The sequence below is a fragment of the Panulirus ornatus genome, chromosome 21, assembly GCF_036320965.1.
Source record: "Panulirus ornatus isolate Po-2019 chromosome 21, ASM3632096v1, whole genome shotgun sequence".
Classification (NCBI taxonomy): Eukaryota; Metazoa; Arthropoda; class Malacostraca; order Decapoda; family Palinuridae; genus Panulirus; species Panulirus ornatus.
Genome location: NC_092244.1, coordinates 10,402,630 through 10,419,579, shown reverse-complemented (window position 1 = coordinate 10,419,579; position 16,950 = coordinate 10,402,630). Strand labels below are relative to the sequence as shown.

At 43.8% G+C, this 16,950-nt stretch overlaps 1 protein-coding gene across 1 annotated transcript in view; it reads right to left on the bottom strand.

The window, feature by feature from the left end:
* Positions 1–579: 579 nt before the first annotated feature.
* The window catches only part of LOC139756350 (B-cell receptor CD22-like), a 245,926-nt gene continuing 229,555 nt past the window's right edge, over positions 580–16,950 (bottom strand). The window contains exons 9-13 of the mRNA XM_071675716.1: positions 14,883–15,025; positions 6,455–6,611; positions 5,081–5,581; positions 1,552–1,739; positions 580–742 (exon numbers count right to left, since the gene is read on the bottom strand). Coding sequence (XP_071531817.1) covers positions 713–742; positions 1,552–1,739; positions 5,081–5,581; positions 6,455–6,611; positions 14,883–15,025 — 1,019 coding nt within the window. The 3' untranslated portion in view covers positions 580–712. The remainder of the gene's footprint in view (positions 743–1,551; positions 1,740–5,080; positions 5,582–6,454; positions 6,612–14,882; positions 15,026–16,950) is intronic.

The following is a 16,950-nucleotide window of genomic DNA, read 5'->3' as shown; positions in this document are numbered from 1 at the left end:
TTTTGTCTTCCTAAGCTGGGTGCATAGCGGTTATTTTTGTCTAAGTAAGCTGGGTGTGTGTGTGGGCGCGCGCCGTTTTTTGTTTGCCATGTTTGGTTTAGTATCGTTTTCTGTGTGTCTTCTTCACCTCTTTACTTGGTTATATACCTAATTTCTTCTCCTTTGCCATCATAGTTCTTTTTGTTGCTCTCTTTTCTGTCTTCATCAGTTGTCTGTCCGCCGTGTTTCCTTGCTTTTCACCACAGGCTCCGTAAATCTCCGGTCCTTTTTCTTTTGGTTGTGGGCATTTTCCTTTCTGTCTCTGCACATCGATGATTCTGTATCGTAATTTTGCGAGAGAGAGAGAGAGAGAGAGAGAGAGAGAGAGAGAGAGAGAGAGAGAGAGAGAGAGAGAGAAGAGAGAGAGAGAGAGAGAGTTACACAGACACCACAGACTCAAGGTCCAGTGCGAGGCGATGTGGCCTTATCTAACACTGCCGACAAAGAAATTTTTCCAGCTCCCCCTTACAAGCAGTGGAGGAAACAAGGTAGCAAAAGCAAGAGTGTGGGACGCCTCTTACCCGTGAGCCGCAGGCTGGTGCGTGGCAGGGTGCGGGCGTACATATAGACGGGCTTGGAGCGGGCGTGGGCGGTGGCCGAGTACAGGACCAACTTCAGGTTGGCCGAGGGAGGCAGACCTCGAACAGAGAACACGGGCCATGGCTCGCTCATGTTAGGCGATCAGGGAACCACCAGACCACACCTGCAAGGGGACATTTGGAGGAGCATTTATACAGCTGTGCAAAATGAACCTTCAAATCACACCTGAAATTCAGTTGGAGGAGGTTTATACAACTGTGTAAACATCTGCCTACGTATGGCTGTCATTTAAACCACACCTGCAATCGCACCGGAAAAATGGCTTTCGCACTCGTTCATTTCTAATGGATTCGGACCACTGGAAAATCCTTGGATCACATCTGCAAGGAGTTAAGTCATCTCACAAAAATGTTTGATCTGTGCTCAAGGAGATAAGTTGCTGTCCTTAATTAAGGGTTAAGTCTTCGTCCTCAAGGGGCTACGTCATCGTATGGGGAGGGGGGAAGGGGAGAGGTTAATCAGCCTTAATCAGGGTTTAATTCGTCGTAGTGATGGGGGATATGTCTAACCTCTCAAGGGGTTAAGGCACCGTACTCAAAGGGTTATGGCACCTAAGTCCTCACTGGTCCAATGAACTACACCTGGGCAGTGAGGGGCAAGCAAAATCATTTACGAGATTCATCTGAGGTTTTCACAGGCGCTCGGAACCACACCTGCAAAACAATGGCTGATTAGGGTTATGAGCACCTGGGTAATTAAAGACTTACCAAAATGCGAATACATACATGATGCATTACGTACACACCTACACTATTACATACATACATACATAAGTACATATATACACGTACATACGTACATATATACACATACATAGACACAGGCGTCAGTGAATGTTCTCTTTCCCATGCACGTGGCAAGACCGACACACGTCGTCCATAACCTCTTCAGAATTCCACGCGACCAACCCACCTCGAGGTTGGCCCGGGCGCTCGCCTCAGGGGAGAGGACGAAGCTAGCGCTGGGGGAGTGCTGCTGGGCGTGGCTGGCGTCTTCATGAGCGTGGGAGCCACGGGTGTGGGCGTGTGTGTCGCACTTGACCTCCAGTTTCGTCTCCCCGACCATCGTGACGTTGCAGTCCTTCAGCGGCTGTGGTGGCTCTGTGGGCAGAGAGAGAGAGAGAGAGACCGTAATAGGTAATAGGTAGAGAAAGCTAATGAGACAGGTAGATAGATAAAGACTGATACACAAGATTTCTAACTAGTACTTCCGATGAGCTTCTGCTCAACGCGAAGGGGAATCTAGAGTTACGAAGAACGAGTCGACCAGAACCATTTAGACCAGAGGTTCTACCTGTAACTCAGGTCACACCAGGAGCTTTTAAAAACCAATTGAACCAAAGCGTTTGGCCGTATATCAGAGGCTATCTAGTATGCGTTAAAGATAACGTCTATAAAAAGACCACAGACATGAAGGAACTCAATTCTATGCAGCCGAGGTTAAGACTCTATATAGATAGATACAGATATATAGATAAATATCCACCTGCACGTGTGTACATATATATACAGCGTTCCCATCTCTACGAGGGTAAACAGCCTCTCAACCAAAACAAACAGTTGAGTTTCTAATATAGAAAAAGAAGTAGTCGGCTGTGCATTTCCATAAGTGATTCCCATATGAGCAAAAGACTGCTCGGTCAACTTAAGGAAAGGTAACTAACTTTCCGTAACATCAATTTGTAAATACACCAAGAAATATTGCTGAAGGGAGAGGCAGTTTCTGGCCTCCTCTGAAATGCCAAAAATCGATTACACTTGAGGGAGGAGGAGGGTTCTGCCCTCTGGACCCCCTGTGGAGGGGGTACCTTGCCACCTCCTGAAGGAGAACTCTTGCATTAGACAAAACCCATTCCAGTGATCGGTCAAGAGTTTTTATCTCTGTATTTTCCTCAGGACCAACTGCTATGAAAGAGCCCTGGCGTTACCCAGGACTTCCCTAAAGGCTCTCGCAGCCCAAAGGCTGCTGCCCTGCAGGGATATGTTGGCTCCTTTGGAGTGAGGGGGGTTCTATGAGAGAAACCGTACTCCCGTCGATGCAGCAGTCATGACAAAGGTGACTTTTCACACGCAGCGTACCCTCCAGCACGCGGAATCCGGCAACACGATCGGCTATAGCGAACTTAACTAAACAATGCAGAACGAACAACTCACTCACTCAACGTCCTTCTCGTCTGAAACAACGAAGGAAAAAAGGGAATCCATTAGCCTCTGTCAGTATCAGCGAAAGAGGAACACTGGTAGGAAGGTGTATGAGGTGTAAAAGCAGATACGGGTCAAAAGACGTCATGTATTCCCGATACCGTCCATTTGGTGAGGCCATGGAGAGAGCATTCCGAAATGTGAGACGCGCATTCTTATAGGTGGACAATGGCGCTCTGGGAGGCGAGCTGTTTGTCATTCTCTGCTAAGCATCCGCTTTTACGTCTGGCGTGACCGATATGCTAGGAGAGGAATGCACGGAGTTCCACGAAGACAAAGGGAAGGTAAAAGAAGCTCCACCTCTCTTTTCTAAATGCGATGTGTCGTGGGTAAGAAAATTATATCGACGCTTTGACTCCTACGCGGATCATGATACAACTACATTCCTCTTCCCAAAGCTGGATGATCTGTTCCAGCGTATAAACATCAAGAAATTTTCTTTTTCCTCTTTTCAAATTCTTTTCGCTACTGTTAGAACATTCCCTCTGCCACATTGGAAAATGATGATGAAACTGAACAGATTTGCAATGACACTTCTTTGTTTATGTTTGTGTGTGTGTGTGTGTGTGTGTGTGTGTGTGTGTGTGTGTGTGTGTGTGTGTGACTCCATTCCAAAATACAACAGGTGTACTCATTACTTTGGTTGACAACGTTTTAAATCTTATACTTCCGCAGAAATCTATCTCTTCAGGCTCTTATTCCCGATAACAACATTCCTATGAAAAGAAAAGGAAAAACTAACCAACTAGAAATATCCTTTAGACTGCATGCCAGACACTTCGTATTCAATTACGACACTTTGAAGTCGGCAAAGGCCTTTCAAAGCGAGACACATCGAAGTCCGCACACACACACACACACATTCGTAAGTCTCCACTAGCGCTTCAAAGTCTTACTCTCCACCGTTGCTGCCCAGTCTTGCTCTCCACAAGAACCTCCTATCTATACAACCTGAGGCTGGGGAACATCACAAGTGCCTATGGAATGAAATAACCAAAGTCTCCCTCTCCTTCCCGGGTAAGAACATAATCAAGGTGATGGATTCTACTCGTCCACCAGTGCAATCCCAGGACCCCGATGCAAATTATGTACTCTAATTAGTCTCTGATAAATCCAGAAGATATACAGAATTATCCTAAAGGTATTTCCTTGATGTATGAGCAAGACAGTGCAAAAAGAGGATCTCATTTCCTTCGGGGATCTCATTCCCTTCTGTATCAACTGTAACTACTACTTTGGATATGTTTCATCTTAGATTATATGTATCAGTAGCTGGGAATGGAATGCCATATTAGAGTAAAAGACAAGGCTGGGGTATAGGGCTGATGCATCCACCAATAATCATTTGATACATGAAGAACAGTTGCAATCTCTCTCTCTCTCTCTCTCTCTCTCTCTCTCTCTCTCTCTCTCTCTCTCTCTCTCTCTCTCTCTCTCAGCGAAAGTCTTGTCTCGTGGCACCCTCACGTCGTGGGTACTCCTAGGTAGGTAGGTCCGTAGTCAGTCTCTCTCTCTCTCTCTCTCTCTCTCTCTCTCTCTCTCTCTCTCTCTCTCTCTCTCTCTCTCTCTCTCTCCCCCATCCACTGGTTGGCAATTCCCCACAACGGGCAGTTCCCTACGAAGACCACTTGCTAACAATGACCACTTCCCCTGAAATGAGTACTGGCCTACACTGTCTAGTTTCCCCACTACGGCCACATCTCCATAATGACCAACCGGCTACACGGGCTAATTTTCCACAACGACCACCTGGATGTAGGGACCACGTCTCCACAACGACCACTTGCATACAACGTCCAACTTCCTCCTAATGTACACTTCCCCACTTCCCTCACCTATAACGACCACTTCTCCATAAAGCCGACCTCAACGAAACGACTTCTCCAGGGTCATCACTTCCACACAACGACCACCCTCCAAACAAGACCACTAACCAACAACGACCTCCTCTCTACAACGGCAACCCCATCCACACCAACCACCTCGCCACAAAGGAGCACTTACCTACTACGACCATCTCTCTACGAAGACCTCTTCCCTACTACGACCACCTCTCTACAAAGACCTATTACTAACAACAACCACCTCTCTACGAAGACCACTTACCTACTACGACCACTTCTCTACAAAGACCACTTACCTACTAAGACTACCTCTCTACAAAGACCAATTACCTACTACGCCCATTTCTCTACAAAGAACACTTACTTACTAAGACCATCTCTACAAAGACCACTTACCTACAACGGTGAGGGTGTAGGTGCAGGGCACGCGGGTCCGCCCGACGCGGTTGCGGGCGTAGCAGATGACCTGGGCTGGGGCGGTGGGGGTCAGGGTCACCACGGAGCGTGTGGAGGACGAGGGGTCAAGCCGGTGGTGCAGAAGGGCTCCCTCCAGGTCACCGTCCACCGCGTTCTGCCACGGCCGGGGAGCCGGGGTCAGCCAAGGGTCAGGCTCAGGCCGGGGCATGTGGTGACCCGAGGTCAGGTGGTGACCCGGGGTCAGGTCAATCAGGCTGGGGATTCGGATGGGGCTGCGGCCGACGTCCCCAGTGATCACCCCGCCCCGCGGGTCCTTCGGGAGAACCCCCTTACCCCTGACGTGGGTGATGGGGGGCGGGGCCAGCCTCCAGGTAAAGCTGACCTCCTCTGGGACGGCTTCCACCCGGCAGGTCAGGCTCACCGTGGTGTTGGAGGCCACCACCAGGTGTCTGTGTGGCGTGTCCGCGCAGTACGGCGTGTCTGTGGACATGGATGACCATGGGAGTACATGGGTGTACATGGGGTTTACGCTAATGTACATGGGAGTACATAAAATAGCCAAAGTCACAGAATCACTTAAAAAAAAAGTTGGCCTTAATTAATCTGAGATGTGATAGACGAAACAATGTACATCTATAGAGAACATTAACTATACTGGTTTAAGTACATCTGATAACAGGTCGTAGGGTGCCCAACACGATTTTGGCAAAGCCTCATCAATTCAGAAAATATGACGAGTTTAAGATTCCAAATCTGTCTCGATCGATCCGATTAAAAGCCTTCGATCCCTCACCTGGAAATATACCGTGTTCTTCAACGTCTACCACACATACTTCTAGGCTTCCTCTTTTGCGAATAAGAATTCCAACACACTGATAAACCCTTATCAGTAATCTGATGATAAGACATCTACGATACCGAGTCTTTAGAAATAATCACTTCCGTGAATCACCCTCCCCAACCCTCCCAAAAAAAAAAAGATGAATGGTATATTTGGTCCTCAATCATTACGACATGACTGGGGGTGAGGAATCTACCCTCCAAAAACCTAAGTCAATGGACCTCCAACCATTATCAGTCAGAAGGTGATGTGGCACCTCCAAAAGCTTACTGACCTAGTCTACCACCTCCAAAAATCAAAGTTTGAGGGTATCTAAGGGTTGTGACTTGGGAGGTAAGAAAGCTCCCTCCAAAGCCTATGTTATAAAGGGTCTTTAAGGCTCTAATGACTTGGGAGGTGACGGGGCTACCTTTAAAACCCTAAAGTCACCAGGTCCTTAAATACTACAAATATTTTAAGGGAGTCGTGACAAATCTCCCTCAAAAAGGAGAAGAAAAAAATATTTTTCTTACGTGCAACTCGGAGGAGGACGGCGTTGGAGTGCCCGTCACCCTCGCTGTTGGAGGCCAGGCAGGTGTACAGCCCGGCGTCATCACGCCTCACCTCCGTCACCACCAGTGACGCGTTGTCCCTCCGCCACCGACGTCCGCCCAGGACAACCACCCGACCCTGGGTGACGAGGGAGGGAGGGAGAGAGAGAGACCAAGTTAGAGGTGTGTGGGTAGGTGACGAGGGAGGGAGGGAAGGAGGGACGGAGAGTGAGATACCCGGTGAGAGGTGTGTGGGTTTTTTTAAGGGCGGAGGAACACAGAAGAAGGTACATGGTCAGAGGTGCGCGTCCTGCCTTGGTTTACATCTGTGGTTACAGAAGGGGGCGGTGGGGTGTGAGGAGGTGGTGGTGTGGTTAGAACGTGTACCATCGTACAGGTAGTAAAGATGCTGTTGGTTAGAACGACGGGTGTACTACACTGGTTACGCCTGTGGTTAGGAGAGAGAGAGAGAGAGAGAGAGAGAGAGACGCTATGGGTAGGCCAGCATTACAATGGTTACACAGACACATCATGGATCGTTATATTTAGTCGTAATGCCTAAACCTGGGTGTGTTATGTCTTTAATCACTTCCCCGCCCTGACTCCAGCTCAACCACTGATCAATACGACGATCATGAAGCCCTGAGGCTGCAAGGGTGCAAAACTAAGATTACACCAAGCTAGGAATATTTGGTTAGAGCAACCGTTACATCAGCATCTACCGATGACCCTCATACAGATGGTATATCACCTCTATTTCTCGTCTACTCTCTCCACACTAACTTCTAATGTTCTGATCTCCATAACCAGAAACAGCCTCGAAAGGAACCACTGGGTCAGTTGTCTTGCATTGGCAGTCCTACATAAAGACGATATGAGCACCAGGGAAACATAGCAAAGAATATTCTCTCTCCGTGTGGTACAGGAGGCGACATACAAAACAGGAATCTACCAAGATAAACGAGTATAAACATAGGGTTTTTAACCCGACATCAGATTCAAAATCCTAACTTAATGCAAATTAAGGATGATTGAGATTTGATATGATGGTAAACTAAGCTTATCGATAATCCCCCAATGAAAGATTGAAAGAATTTTGCATCTTTCGTCGCTTAAAAGTTGTACGAGGTCAAGGAAAATTAACTGAACAACTGCAGAATTAATATCCTTTCTAAAGTTATCTTCGGCTTTTTATATATATATATATATATATATATATATATATATATATATATATATATATATATATATATATATATATATATAAAATTCTCTGAAGGAATAAATAAACCATAAAGTATAGAACGCAAAGATCTTCACATGAGCTGGCGAAGCCATCTTAAAAAGACTAGAAACTGTGAACGACAACAAGACTGGTTCACTGAAGCCCCGAAAGATCAATACCCTTTGAACCCTGACGGACTTGAACCTGTGGAATCTTAAAGACTGAATCCTTGAACCGTGAGAGACCGGGAATAGACTGGATCATGTGAACCCTTCAAGGTTCTGGAACCTCAGACCCAAAAATATTTTTTAGATGAAAAGAAGACTGGAAACCCAGAACCCAGAGCGACTGAAACCCTGTAAACCAGAGACTGGAACCTCCTAAACCTAAACAAAAAACCTCAGAACCCTTTAAGACTAGAACCTATGAACCACACTGAAGACGATCCTGACCTCGAATCACCAAAAAATGAGACGTTAGGTCGGAGTGGAAAAAAAAAGGACATTAAACTACGGAACTTCTGAAGCACATCGTCAAGAGCCCTTAAACGACCTTAGAAATATGTATATATATATATGAATACTTTTCTTTTGAAATATAAAACTTCGGGTCGGACAAACTGTCTTAGGAAGGGTATTAGCATGCAAATTCAACGTTTAACTCTACGGTAACACAGAGTCTGTTCCTTAATGATGGTGTAAATGTGTGTGTGTGTGTGTGTGTGTGTGTGTGTGTGTGTGTGTGTGTGTGTTGGTATGTATATATGTCTGGACGTCTCTACAAACCCATTCCTATTCAAAGTGTTTAGAAATATATATCATCTTGTTTTCTGGTGCACAGAAAGAGTCTATCGCGTAAATAGAACTCCTATCTAATCAACTCCCAGAGAAGGATAGAACACCCGAGTGTTGCTCTCAACTGTGAAATATGTCTTATCCTTGAAGAAAAGTTTCCCGGCGAACAACAAGAGACAACGATACAATTGAAACACACACACACACACACACACACACACACACACACACACACACACACACACACACATATATATATATATATATATATATATATATATATATATATATATATATATATATATATATATATATATATATATATATATATATATATATTCCTATGAGTCCACGGGGAAAATGTCTCCCCTAATGATGTGATTATTACACGAAAGTGCACTTGGGAACTTTTCGTGTTTCATTTTCCCCGTGGACTCATAGGAATATCCTAATCACGCGCAAAATTGTGATCCTTTCCAATATATATATATATATATATATATATATATATATATATAAATATATATATATATATATATATATATATATATATATATATATATATATGTATATATATATATATATATATATATATATATATATATATATATATAATTTTTTTTTTTTTTCATACTATTCGCCATTTCCCGCGATAGCGAGGTAGCGTTAAGAACAGAGGACTGGGCCTTTGAGGGAATACCCTCACCTGGCCCCCTTCTCTGTTCCATCTTTTGGAAAATTAAAAAAAAAAAATATATATATACATATTACCCCGGGTCTATTCCCTTTCTAACAATATCCGTCCCCCTTTTCTTTTTGAATTTCGTTAACGTCTGCATCTCTCTGCATACACTGGTATGCACTGTGAAGAGGACGCGCAGGTTGAGGCCTGACATGCGATATAATAATCCACGCCTTCAACTTGCCGCGCCCCCTCGCGCGCCGCCCGCCAGCCCGCCGCGTTTCTTTAACGGGTTTTTGTACGAAGAACCGCACGGTGTTGGAAGTGGGTGGGGGAGTGGAGGGGGAAGAGGTATGGTTAAGGGTGGGAGGGTGGAGGGCGGCCAGGGGCGTGCATATGAGAGAGAGACAGAGAGAGAGAGAGAGAGAGGCACAATACCAACTATACACACAACGCCCGGCAGTATACTAACCCCGCCCACTCCGCCTCCGCTGGCGGCGACGTTTGTAGCGACGTCTAGCCAGAGGCGCCCGTTATAGACCGCATTAATACGATTTACTCGCTACAGCGACGACCTGGCTTTATCAACAAAGCCGGGAGGTCACGCCTCGAAGCTAGGTGTCCGCAATGGAGGACAGGAGAAAAATATGAAAACTCCCCCTTCCGTGCAAGAGGAAATGGCGTGAGTGAGGTCCCAATTCGTCCTTTTATGGTCCGTTATTTATATCTTGACGGGCTAGGGGTCAGAGATAGGGATAGGATTTCCGTTATCAGTTCCCTCACGACACAAAGGAAGTTTTCGTATAGATATCTGAGACGTAGTCAGTAGGAAACTTAGGTGTTTGTACCCTGCATATACACGTATGTATCATTTTTGTATGCAAAGAAATCACAGCTAAATTTCAATAGTGTTCTTTCTTATCCAAAAATCTACGTAAAGTAAAAGTGCCTTCGCCATTTCATCAGTCTTTCTGTATTTCTCTATCTATTTTTCTATAAACTCACACTTTCTATATACAACTATATTACAGTGATATCTATAAGGGTTAGGTCGCTGGATTAAACATTCACAAGGTGAGAAAGACTATTTGGAAAAAAAAAAAAGGAGTGTTTATCAATCGAACGAAAACAGAATAACAATTCCACAAAGATATAGAAGACGGGGTAAACGTTCTTTTACTGATCGATGGCTGAAGAGCCATTCACATACGTACCGAAGTGAGTTCGCAAAAACGTCTGTGCTCTTAATAAATGAACTTTCAAGACATCTTACGTTCATGACGCAAGACAAATACGACGTGTATTTTCTAACATTCTACGACACAAAAGGTATCCATATTCCGTTTTCATTTCCGATAGGGGACCTCTCACTCTCAACCATCTGTACGCGCACCACTACAGTGGTACGCGTGTGGTACACGTACCACCTCGGTTGGGGACCACAGCTTTAAACGGCCAGACATTCATGCGGCATATAGAAAACGGGTTGCTCCCAAGTTCAGGTTTCCTGGAATTGCACGTTGAGTCATCTTCCTGCAAGGCAATGGAATACAGATGGGTTTATCTCAGCTGCATTTCTCGGGAATATTCTGCATGGATTGTTCCATCCCACGTAGAAACAGCGATGTGATACAAGACACAAAAATCGTTTTTCCCACCCCGGGGTCCCATTTTCTACGAATACCTTCCCCCCCATCTCCTCTCCTCATGGGAGACTACTGAAGGAGAAAATAGACGCGCTACAAAAACAGAGAAAGTCATTTTCTGGTTCATTTCCTGGAGGTAAACACGGGAAATGTCTGTATAATAGAAACAAGAAGAATGTTTCCCCCCGTTTTCTGGGAGTTGGGAGGTTAATCCTCTCATTAGCCGGGTGGGCCCTGAGGCTAATTACCTCCAAGCTTAATGACTTTTACTCCTATGGAGAGTAACCGACCTGTCTAGACCTCCCGCTTACCTATAAAGCAAAAGGAATCCAGCTTAAGCTTAATACGTAATTCTATAAATGAAAAAAGGAGAGAGAAAAAAAAAACAACTGAACACTGAGAATATGTAAGTTTGGAGTAGAAACCTAGGATTGCCAGACCCAAAGTGGGTAAACTCCTGATAGAGACCGGAAGCATGAACCCAGATTGTAAACCTGGAGGGGTTTGAATGATGAGTTGACACAAAGTTAACGAAACCAGAACGGGTGAGGTGGGAGGGTGTAAAATGCGACGTGTAACTACACACGACGCAAACCCACCGTGTAAAACAAGGGACGTGTTCTTGGAAAATATATGTGGGCAAGATGTGAGGGGATAAAATGTAAATTCAGAGAATGAATATACCTTATATAAACATACTTCAAACCTAGGTATCCAAACCTGAAGAGCTGATCTAGAGGGTTTAACCTAAAGAAGAAATTTTGGTGAATCCATCACTGATTTCGATACAACACTAGCTCTCTAAAGTATCAGCTATGGTCCGTCTAAATACGTCATTTTCCTAGTTGTCAACAAACGGGATATATCATCTCTATATAGAAAATAAAAAACGATACATATATAGATATCAATACGATATTCAGTAATGATTAGACTTCTCTAGCCAATATAAGAAGTGAGATCTTCGAAGAAAAAAAAATTGTCATGAATCATTCTGCCTTCAAAGTACAATTTGTTGTTGAACTGCGTGGTTTTTGAGGTTGGAGGAGGAGGAGGAGGACGGAGGTGGGTTAACTGGCTTGGTTGGCGAGGCACTGTTAAAGAAGTATTGAGGAAAGATTACTGTATGGTCACTGGCAAATTATCCTTGAGGCGTTGTGATATCTGTTTCTTTCCTTGCACAGCTAAGCTTTGGAATTCTCTCTACCCTGTCACGTCTTTTCTCACCACCAAAGACATGACCCTTTTCCTTTTTTAAAGAGCATTTTTCTCCTAGAATTACATGAGTCTTTCTCGTCTTCACTCCTTCCTTATCCATCTCACTAGCCATTATATCTATAATTCATTTACGGTCTGGCATCTAGGAAGACTTTAAGAACTTATAGTCTATGACCGTAGCTTTCGCTATGAGGGGGAGGGGATGGCCAGGCTCCGTCTATGTGTTGTTTACACTGGATGATCTGCTTCGATACCATCTTACAGCACGAGCAAGACGAAGGTCGCTGCGGCTCTTTGTTCACTCCTGTTACCAGGTGAAGTCTCACGTGTTAGTGTTTGTGTGTTTGTCTTCCATTCACAGCTGGTCGATAAAGGGGCGTCTGGCTTGGGCTGACACACACACACACACAAATGAAGTCCTAGTTACGTCTCTTCGTTGTATATCATGCGACTATTACATTTCTTTCTTGTATCTCCCCTGATGATGTGATTATTACACGAAAGTGCACTTGGGAACTTATTGTGTTTCATCTCCCCGTGGACTCATAAGGAATATATATATATATATATATATATATATATATATATATATATATATATATATATATATATATATATATATATATATATACTGAATCTACAGCAATCTCTTAATCTGTTCTTCCCGTGGATCGATGGCTGAAGTCCAAGCCAAATCATAACAACATATCAATCCTCTCGGCTTCTAACAAAGGCCTGCGTCAAGTATGGGTAAATCCCTCGTTACGCGGGTATTGCACGCCCACCTTGCTTCTCAAACCCACGGGCGAAACCACGACCTCGGCAGCACGGCAGAGTGTGACCCTTGCCAACGACGACCGGTCGAGGTCAAGGACTGGGTTCACCACACCACAGCGGCTGCGCCTTCGAAGAACATGGGGTGAGGGGGTAACCCTCCATACCAAAGATCCGTAGATGAATGAGAAAAACTCTTAAAAAAAAAAACCTAAATTTACCCACAAAAATCATGATACGAAAATATAATCCGAGAAAAGGAACGCTTCGTATCAACTTCTTTTTTTTTTTTGAGATTATAGATCAATTCTGTGTTTATTGAAACACGGTGTGACTTCGGGAATCTCTTTTTCTGAATCCGTCTTTCTTGCATTTTTTTTTTTTTTCTCTTCCATGAAAGACAAGAATGCTTTTGTCTCCGCGCTTGCTTGCTGCTGCTGTTGTGAAGTGCTTTTATGCTTTTTTTTCTGGCTTGATCTATTTAACGTTTCCGTTGACACCTTGACTATAACAAAGACCTGCTGTCTATCTGTCTACTCATTTCGCTATGAACTGGCATGAACTTATTTCCCTTGTGCATAACAAGACTCTCTGCCTCCCTATATCCTACATCCCTTTCTCCTCCCTATCTCCTACTTCTCTTTCTTCTCCCTGTCTCACTATCTCCTACCTTTTTCTCTCTCTCCCTACCTCATATCTCTCTCTCTCTCTTCTCTCCCTCACCATACGGAAGGGTCCCGACGAATCTGAGAAAGCCATTGCTGAAGAAACACCAATTTCCCGTGAGGGAAATTCTCTGTTCTCAAAGATAAAACCACAAATGATAAAATGGAACACGTGGTCTATCATGAAGGAATGATAAGAATATTAAATCTGCTAGGAAGAAGAACTTGAAATATACAGCAGAAGAAGAACTTGAAATATACAGCAGAAGAAGAACTTGAAATATACAGCAGAAGAAGAACTTGAAATATACAGCAGAAGAAGAACTTGAAATATACGGGTCAGAAAGAACTTTGATTTGCACAGGTAAAGAACAATATGAACTATACGGTTTGATGAGAACAAACATGAACAATCCAGTCCAGAAAAAAGGATTTGAACTACAAGTGGCTAAAAAGAACTTTAAACAATTTAGAATGAGGAGCACTTGAACAATTTAGAATGAGGAGCACTTGAACAATTTAGAATGAGGAGCTTGAACTGAATATTGAAAAAAAAAAATATTCGAGAGTCCAGCAAGAAAGACAGTGACACTCTTTAAACATTTTGCCCAACACGACTGAAAACGCTGAAGAAATTGACAGATACTTTAAAAAAAAAAGGATGCAAATGAGAGCAACGCCGGATGAACCCTCAGGATTTGACACAGATAACTACAATAAGCGTGGATGCAGAAGACAACAGCTTTGTGAAATAAGCAGGATGAGCTGTGAACGCTTAAAACAGTTCAGCCTCAGATAAGAATATCTCATCTCAGGTGCTCGTATGTGTACATAAGCAAGCAGGAGGGTAGGTCTGAACTCCTCTGGGGTATAATACCTAAGGCAAAAAAACAAGATACACAATATAAGTATCTACGTAGAACAACAGTTAGGAGTGCAATGGGAAATCCACCTCACATGTAAGACATGTTCGGTAATTGGGGTAACATTATTTGCAGAGGATATGATAATGGTATTTACGAGAAGTAACATTTATGCCACTAACTGTTTAATTAGAGGTGGTGTTAGTTTCAGGAACACGTGATGTGGCTGACGTAGTAGCAGTAGTAGTAGTAATAGTAGTAGTAGCAGTAATATTAGCAGTAGTAGTAGTAGTAAAGTAACAGTAGTAGTAGTAGAAAAGGTAACCTTAAATATGATAATAGTAGTAACAACAGTAGTTCAAAAGTAATATCATCTGTAATAACACCACTAAAAGAAACTAGGCAAGCATTAATGTGAAGGTAGAAAATGGTAGCAGATGCAGCAGTAGGAGTAGCAGCAGCAGCGGTTAGAAACGGGTTTAGAATAGAAGAGAAAATAAAAAAGGAAACTCAGGAGTCACGAAACGCTACGGTGGTACTCACATTATGAAGCCAAGTGATGTTGTAGGCAGGCGGGTCTGCCCTCACGGAGCACAGGAAACTGACACTCTTATCCTCGACCACTTCTATACCTCCTCCGCCCTTCCGCCTTCCTCCCTCCACCAGGAGGGTCGCCTCCGGTACGTCTGCAGAGGAGAGTAAGAGGAAAAAAAAAAAAACACTGTAACACACGACCTCCTTTTCCTGCCACCCTCCCTTCCCCACCCTCGAGACAAGTAAGCGATGGAGGAAGTGAGAAATACGAAGGATAAGAGGAGGGGGTATGAGGCTCTAAGTTGCTCAGGGGAGAGGAAGTGTTGAGTGTGTGGGGAGGAGGACGTGTATGTGTCCTCAAAGGGAGGGTAAGGAACGAGGCGATGAAGAGCGAGATGGTCGGTAAAGAAACACAACTTTTCCACTTAAGATGATTTTTTTTTTTCCTCCTGAAGTTTCAGGACTGTACTGCGAGGAAGCCTGGAGGAGTGAACGGTGAAAAGTTTTATCTTCTTTTTTTCTTGAAGGAAAAAAAAAATATATATATATACATGCAGGTAAGTAACGGAACGTATGCTGTGAGCGGGTCCAACCGGGTGGCGAAGCTCGGGGAGTTCCGAGTGTCTTGGATTCTTGCAGGCGTTCCAGCGATCGTCGATATATCCGGGGGTTTCTGGAAGACAGACGTCTTCCAGGGCTGACGTGCGAGCGACCAATACACCCTTTAGGCGAGTGATAAAGCAATCAGGTTTTGCATACACAGTACTGTCTGTTAAGTGTTTCGATGGGTTAAACAGCGGTTAACGAAACGTTACTCTCTGTAAGGCCCTTCAGTATAATGGCCAGGCGTTGTGACCTGACCCTTAAAGGGTTCGGTCAAAAGCCGGGCCATTTATAACCCATGGGTTAAACTTTCGTACGAACATGTGTTAGAAAATCAAATGCACAGTTAAGAGGATCACAGTCTACTGATGCAAAGACACCTTACAGAATTGATTAGAATACAAAGCTAGAGGGAAAAGTTTACAAATATATATATATATATATATATATATATATATATATATATATATATATATATAACAGCCAAGTACTTCAAGCGGCATTTACAGAGACGTATGAAACACAAAAGCCTCGGAGTATCTTTTCGCGAGTCAGGCTAGAAATGGATTACTAGGATCCAAGCTGGGTCTGGAAAGCGCTGAAGATGTATTTCCAGTGGTCCATTAACTGCATTCCCTGGAGGAACCATCAATCGTCTCCATGATTCTCCAGGATACACACACTAAGGCTAAAGCACTGGAGGTAAAAAGAAGAAGAAGAAAAAAAAGAGGCAGCTCTAATCTCCCCAATGGGCGTTGTATAAGGCAATAGTAAAGATGGGGAGCTTCACAAGAAACAGTGTTAAATGGAAATAAGGCACCATATATATATATATATATATATATATATATATATATATATATATAGAGAGAGAGAGAGAGAGAGAGAGAGAGAGAGAGAGAGAGAGAGAGAGAGAGAGAGAGAGAGAGAGAGAGAGAGAGTGTGGCAGGTAGACCTAAAGACAGTAAAGCGGGCAGCTGGATATGCCTCAGCATGACCTTAATGTTCACTAGTCTTAACAGTTGGTACGAGTCCAGTAAAATCCGTGTGCTTCACATCATTCATAAATTAATACCTGTCCAAAATATCATTCTTTTCTTCATAATGACCGACGGTGAAAGAAAGAATAAGAAAAAAAAAAAGGTAGAAATTCATTGGGGCCCAGCAGGTATTTGTGCACCTGACTATTAAAGGCAGAAAGTTTACCACGAAAATGGGAAGGCAACAGAAGGAGGCGAATTCCGTTCAAGGGAAGGCGAGATCATAACGACCATTCCTCGAGTGGCCAGCCTTAACACAGAATGCAAGGGAAACAGCAGCCAAAGGCGTAATAATAATCCCCATTAGTCCACAAACGTGTTCATCTAGCAGATCTCGCCTTTCTCTTTTCGTGAGCCAACTGATCTCACGAAACATAACTGTATAACTTGACTTTTCACGAAGAGAGACGTGAACACAAGGACCCACATCTGAC